General features: G+C 51.3%; 1 protein-coding gene across 2 annotated transcripts in view; it reads left to right on the top strand.

Moving 5' to 3' along the window:
* Positions 1–987: 987 nt before the first annotated feature.
* Slc18a2 (solute carrier family 18 member A2) overlaps positions 988–7,113 on the top strand; it is a 31,905-nt gene continuing 25,779 nt past the window's right edge. Inside the window, exons 1-3 of one of the 2 annotated variants that reach the window (XM_004625644.2) lie at positions 988–1,074; positions 1,417–1,550; positions 3,067–3,421. In XM_004625644.2, coding sequence (XP_004625701.1) covers positions 1,430–1,550; positions 3,067–3,421 — 476 coding nt within the window. In that variant the 5' untranslated portion in view covers positions 988–1,074; positions 1,417–1,429. Of the gene's footprint in view, positions 1,075–1,416; positions 1,551–2,824; positions 2,941–3,066; positions 3,422–7,113 lie in introns of those variants that run through there. The other variant, XM_023709024.1, reaches the window with a different exon arrangement.

Raw genomic sequence — 7,113 nt, 5'->3', positions numbered from 1 at the left:
TACTTACCTATCCAACCATCTTTCCTCACACAGGGGAGGGCAGCAACAGGAGAGCTGGGGCAGAGGCAAGGCGGGAAGGAGGCAGAGAGAATGGGACGGCGGCCTGGCAGCAGACTCCTGCTCCCAGCAGCACAGCATTAATAAAACAAGGTCAGACTCCTCTGCTTCCAGTGTGACACTGACTGTAAGTGGCTTTCCAAGAAAACAGCCCCCAGCCCTCTGGCACAGGAGAAGGGGGGCTCTGCAGTCTGGCGGTGTGTTAGGGGAGAGTGGGGTTAAGAAAGGGGTTGGGTGCATTCTCGTTATTTATCAAGGGGACTTGGAAGTCAAGGTGGATGCTTACCCCTTCCTAGTAAGAAGCCTCCAAGCCAGACAAGCCCTGGCACAGTCTGTCCTAAGCACCTCTAGACAGCGTGGGGGAGGTGCCCTGTACCACCGTGCTAGGGCTCACCTAGGCTCCAGCTGCCCACCTCAGGAGCCCCTGGGTTCCCACTTGCTGAGACCTGAATCAAGGGAGGGGCTGTCTACTCGTTTCACATCCACTGTGCTGGACACAGGAGCCGGTCTCCCTTTCCTGTTTCCACATCACCAGCCTCGGGTAGCCCAGAGCTCAAGGCAGTGCAGCTGGGAGAATCCTGGGCATGTGGGATGCAACAGATGGCTTCCCCAGTAAAGGAGGCCTGTTGGGGCTCCCATTGTCTCCCATCCCTCTCCAGGGGACCCAACCTACCAGCTCCACTGACGTCTCAGGGAACATTTAAGGGACACTGAGGTTCAAAGACCACAGGACTTGTTTGGAGCTGTGAGCCTTGGGTTACAAGAAAGCTATGGCCCCTCTTGGTCCCCCGCCTTCCCTCTAATTAGGCCCGGGGGTGGGCGGAGGCCAGGGCTCTCCACCCCTCTGCACCCCCGCCCCCGCCTTTGCCTCGCTGCCCGTGACGTCAGAGCCAAACCCGGTAAACTGAGCGGCGGCGCCGGGCGCTAGGGCGGAGACTGCTACCCCGGAGGCGCGGGCGCACGGAGCTCTTAGTGGCTGGGGCAAGGCGCGAGCGCAGGACCCGCGGGAGATCCGAGGTACGCGGCGCCCGCTCTCTGCCCACCGGCAGGCGCGGCGCGGGAGGCCGGCGGGGCGCGCAGAGTTCCTGGCGTACGAATCCAGGAAAGCCAAGCGTGGGCACTGTTCAGCCTTTAGTCGGGGCGCGGGAGCTCGGCGCGGCGGAGGCGGGCAGCTTGCGGGGATCCCGGGTCCGGTCCCCGACGGCGCCCGAGGGAGCGTTTCCAGGAAGCCAGGCGCTCTTGGGGACGCTGCCTGCCGGGCGAGCCGGTGCGCGTCGCTCTCGGTGAGCCCGGGCGGGGGTCTGGGCGGTGTCAGGGTCTCGACCCGGACGCTCGCCCTCACCGCGCGCCGCCCCGCAGCCGCGCCCGAGCCATGGCCCTGAGCGAGCTGGCGCTGCTCCGCCGGCTGCACGAGAGCCGCCACTCGCGGAAGCTCATCCTGTTCATCGTGTTCCTCGCGCTGCTGCTGGACAACATGCTGCTCACCGTCGTGGGTGCGTACCACCCGGGCGCCTCCCTCCCCGGGACCCATTCTCTGGGCGCCCCACTTACTCCAGGGTGTCCGAGAGCTCCGTCTGGCCAGGGAAATTCGGAGTGCGCGCTCCGCGGAAACCCGGTCTCTTCTGACCGCTGCGCTGGAGCTGGGGGAGGTGCTGCGCTTGTGGCTTCGCTTTCCTGGTGGTCAGGTCAAAAACGGTGACCTCCCGATAAGACCCAGCCCTTATGTTTCCTCCTGATAATTTCCTGCTTCTCTTTACTCACTTTCGCCAAGATGAAAAAGATTTCTATTAAAGAGGAACAATTCTCAGAGTTCAAATAATACTTTATAATAAATACTATGCTACCCCCAAAGGTGGGTTAATAAGTTGGTGTAACTGCAGGAACATGTCCTGTCCCGCCTCCCTTACAGGGGAAAGTGATTACTGAATATATTGGGGGGAGCGACTTCAGACAAACATCTCAGGACCCAGTGAGAGCAATTGGGGTCTGGTGCAGTCCTGTAATCCCAGCACTTGGGGAGGCTGAGGCAGGCGAAACACAAGCTCAAGTCCCACCTGGGCAATTTAGGGAGACTCCAAAGTGAAAAGAAGTTGGGAGTATAGCTGAGAGGCAGAACCTCCTCCGGTTTGATCCCAGGGATGGGGGTGAGGTGAGGGTGGTAGTAGGGGCAGAGAAGGGAGAGGAAGAAAGAAAGGGGAAGGGAAAGAGGGAGGGAGGGGAGACCTCTTAATTAGCCCCATTAATTGATGGGGATTTGACAGGTTTTCCTTTAAAAAAAAATCCCAATTGTAAACGAATGAAATATAATGGTTTGCTCAGCCCCTAAGCAGCGGGTCACTTCTCTCTGTCTTTCGCAGGTTCACAGGATGCTGCTCAGAGCATCAGTCAGGTTTCAGCTCTGAGCATGAGCCTGATTCCTGCTGGCTAAGGAGGGAGGCCTCTGTCCCCTTTGTCTTGGGTTCTCCGTTATTTCTCTGGTGCCCAAGACTTCAGTTGTATTGAACCATTTTACTTTTCCTTCATGGAAATCTGAGGAATTCTTAAACCTTAGAGGTTGTACGGAACATTGCGGATCCCCACTCACGTAGTAAGTTAGCCTGCGGTAGACTTTCCCATTTATCATTTTCTGCAGGTTGCATTTTTTTCTAAGATGCATAATGAAATCAAGACTTCCATTTCCTTGCTTCACTTAGATGTCTTTTGAGCCTCTCTGAGAAGCGCCAGTTGACACCAGGTCAGCGTGTCTTGACCACAGAGCAAGTTTTGCTTCTCTTATTCCTGTGAGGGAATGCTATGTTAAGAAACAAGGGATGAAAATCTCAGGAGTTTGTTCCATCCAATGGACTGCACAGTGTGAAAGTGTCCCAGCATGCACCAGTGCAGGTATCTGGCACAGGGGGTCGATGTGCCACCACTCTGGGCCTCCTCTGGTGTCTGATGTGACCTTAGTTTTGCAGACTTGCTTTGAGGGGAGTTTCACTGTAATTGTCACCTTCTTGTTCTGCCCAGTCCCTATTATCCCCAGCTATTTGTACAGCATTGAACATGAGAAAAATGTCACTGAAGTCCAGACTGCCCGGCCAGTGTTCACAGCCTCCACCCCGGGACGCTTCCAGAGTATCTTCTCCTACTATGACAACTCCACCATGATCACAGGGAACACCACAGCAGGTCTTCATGGAGGTCAGCTGCGTAAGACCGTCACTACACAGCGCATGGTGACCAATACATCTGCTGCCCCTTCCGACTGTCCCAGTGAAGATAAAGACCTCCTGAATGAGAATGTGCAGGTTGGCCTGCTGTTTGCCTCCAAAGCCACTGTGCAGCTCCTGACCAACCCTTTCATAGGACTGTTGACCAACAGGTAGGCTGGGTGCTGCTCGAGAGAGAGCTGTATATCATCCACACTTATTTCCACTGCAGCTCTGCCTTTGATTTGGTTGTAAGAATCTGGAGAATTGGTGATGGAGGAGCTAGAGAAAACCTGGTCTTCTTAGCCTTCTGTCTCAACTCACTACAATTTCCCATCTTCCTATCCTCTCTGATTGCTCAGAAAATAGGAAAGATGGCAGAATAAAGGAAATACAATTATGCTTTTGTCTAGATGCTGGGTTTCATAAGTACTTTGGTCACAGTTTTGGGCAGCAAGAACTTCGCAGCTGCAGTGGCCACTGTCAGATTCTGCGTGTGACGCTCCTTTCTCGTGTATTCCACCTCTGGTCACGCACCTGCTTATCACAAGCAGTGGAGATTTCTCTTCAGGGCAAAAGATGTACTAGCTGCCTAGGTGGGGATTGTGGGGGGAAACACTGGTGGTACAGCTTCCCAGAGGAAGCCCTTAGTTGATGCTGAGGTGATGACTCATGTTCTTTTTCTTCTGTTGGTTACTGACCTATGTCCATGTGTTCAGAGGGAAGAGGACTGAGACTGTTGTCTGGAGAATCCAAGCTCCCCAGTGTAGCTTACTGTATATTAACTGGATGTTCTTATTATTTTGGACCTACATTATTTGGAGTAATTGTTCAGTACATTGTTGGTGATTATCCATCAAATATGTATTCTTTCACAGCTGAGATCCTGGTTTTGCCTGGTACATGCGAGCTCAAAGCAGTGGACACAGACTTCTGGGCAGTCCCCAAAAGTGCCAACTGCAAGGACTTGGAGCTAGTAGAGTCAGGCTGCTGGGTGAACTGTTTGCCCCACAAGTAGAAATGTGAAAATGGTAAAGAGAGACGGCAGCATCCAGAGTCTTGTCTCCTAGCCAGGCCAGAGTTATAAGAAAGACAAAGGCCAGAGATGGGCAGGAGGGACTATGGTGGAGCAGAGGGCAGGGCTGAGGAGGAGGTCCTGGGGCAAGGCTGTGAAGCCCCAAGTGCTTGGCCAGCAGGAAAGGGATTTTTGTTATGGGCAGTGTTGGGACCCATATGAGGTTCCAAAGCCCTGTGGAAGTGTCAGTGACCCAAGCAGTGTCGAGGAGAGGTGGAGAGCAGGATCGGCTGCACAACTTGTGGGGCCCCATTTGGTCCCCTGCTAGGATGTCACAAAGCATTTCCACATGCAGGGGCAAAGCACTGAGCCAAGCACAGAGCCCTGCTGAGAGTCGGGCCTGTGCTGCTCTGGAGTTGCGGGTCTGTGAGCTGAGGAAGCGTGGAGCAGTGGCAGGCGCTCTGGGGGGATGGCACACTGCCCCTGCCCAGCACCTGCTGCCACCACAGGGAGGTGCGCGGGAGTACGGGTCCTGTTGCACTTTGGTTTTCTGGACTGAGTTCTGCCATTGAATCTATGTTCACAATCCTGGGCCCTGGCCAGCCTTCCAGTCTATGCAGAGCAACATTGTGCAGCTGCCACAAAACACAGTCGGCAAATTAACCCAGGGAAGGGCTGATTGTGAGCGCACTGCGGAGCGCCATTACGGGAGTGACGCGCGGCAGCTCCGCTATTCTCCAGGAGAAGACCAAACAGACCTTAAGAGTCGTGGGCTCATTTTCTTTCTTTTTTCAAAATGAAAGAGTGCTTCTTAAAATGCATTTGGCATAATTACAGAAAACGGTGCAGGGTTTTGTATTCTGGCGGAGCAAACAGCTCCAATACTATATGTGAAAATTGAGGACATTATTGTAATAATGCCTTGCCAGTCACTTGGATGGGAATGTGACTCGCTGCACTGTGTAGTGCTGAGGCGCTCCCTGAAAGGAGGGGAAGGTTCCAGTCTTGCAGATGCAAATAGCAAAGGAACAGCTTTCAAAAAAATCCATTCTTCTTGTTAATGCCTTGCTTCAGCCATGGGAAGAAGCTTGTTTAAAACCAGGGAGACCTTTCCCCTATTAAATATTTTAAATGCTTCGAGGTTGCAGCTTTCCAAACCTTATGTTTGGGGCTCCAAAACTAGTCTTGCAAGAGAATCTTCATTTTATTTTCTGATTTGTGAGACTTAGTGTAGTCTTTGGATGAGGGAACCAGATTTTGGTATAGAGTGCAGCGTTTTAACTCCTACCTGGTTCTCCCAGCTATCCAGCAGGTTTAGGAATGATCTTCAGCACTGCCCTATGTGGCAATGGGAGAATGCGCATATTAATAGTAATGCAGGCAGAACTGTGCACTGCATCTTGTCGCTTCAGGAAGTGCAAGATTTGTAATTTTAATAATATTTTCCAAGCCTGTTAGACAGGAACTCTGGGATCTGTGGCTCCTCTGGGCTCCGATGCAGCCGCTCCCCACAGTTCACATGGAAAGGCATGGAGCAGGCACACACACGCTGTTTCTTCTCTCTTCCCTCATGAGCTAGTACCAGCAGTTTTTTGACAAAATTTGTGCCCCTCTCACCCTCAGTTACCAACAAGAAGCATGAGTCATTCTTTGGGTGTTATACACAAATGTGTTTAAAACACTATTTTAAATTTTATTTATTTATTTATTTATCTGTGTGTGGCCAGCTCAGCCCAGCAGGGGGCGGGGCTGGCTGGCATGTGGTGCTGGGGGACCAAACCACAGTCCCTGTGCTTTGCTAAGCTTGTTCTAAGTAGGTGCTTTAGACCACTGAGTCATCTCACCAGCCCCCCTATGTATTTTAAAATCTCATTTATTCATGATATATTGCTTGGCTCTCTCTGCTCAGAAAGTGATTAGCAATACAGCTGTTGTGGAGCAAGCTTCAGTGTGGCTGAACTTCCATGACTGCTACAGTGACAAGAGGCCCAAGTGCCCAGAAATTTGGGCCAAAACCCTGACTCTCCAACTTACCACTTAAGAAAAATGGAGCTATTTTTACTTGTGAATTCATCAGCTGCCACAAACAAATGTGTTTACCTCTGTTTGCTCAGTATCTTCTCTAGTTTAGCATCCTCTGCAGTCTGAAGACCCAGTATCGAAGTGAGAGGACAAACTGTAGCCAGGTACTGGACAAGCTGGACGTGCTGGCCAGGTCGATACGCTCTCCCCTTGCCTTGACTATAGAGCCATTCAGCTTTCAAACTGGAATTGAGGAAAATACAGAAGAGGGGATGGTATCAGACTGGACACAAAAGACTCTGTTAAGCAGCAGTGATCTTTCTTAATTCACCTTATCGAAATCACTGGATATTTTCCATAAATATAATTCACCCAAATTTTTATAAATATCTAGTCTTCTGACACACTTCTCTTACTCTATGTCCTAAACCTGTCTTCACACTTAAGGGCACATCCATAAGGTTGTATTAACTATTTCAAAGATTTTTAAACTATTTTGAAAGAAGCAGTGAGTATTCTCTGCATTCACTTTGATAAACTGAAGTACTTAAAGACCCTAGAGTAGTACACTGGTTCATGATCTTAATTCTTCACATGATTCTGGTTACAACCACCATAACTGGACCACTGTAATTTCATTTAAAATCACTACTTCATACTGCCAGTTTTTTTAAAAGAGTTAATTGATTGGGCTGGTGAGATGGCTCAGTGGTCTAAAGCACCTACTTAGAACAAGCTTAGCAAAGCACAGGGACCGCGGTTCAATCCCCAGCACCACATGCCAGCCAGCCTCGCCCCCTGGTGGGCTGAGCTGGCCACACACACACA

This window comes from Octodon degus, unplaced genomic scaffold, assembly GCF_000260255.1.
Source record: "Octodon degus isolate 3935 unplaced genomic scaffold, OctDeg1.0 scaffold00010, whole genome shotgun sequence".
Taxonomy (NCBI): domain Eukaryota; kingdom Metazoa; phylum Chordata; class Mammalia; order Rodentia; family Octodontidae; genus Octodon; species Octodon degus.
This window is presented reverse-complemented; position numbering and strand designations above follow the sequence as displayed.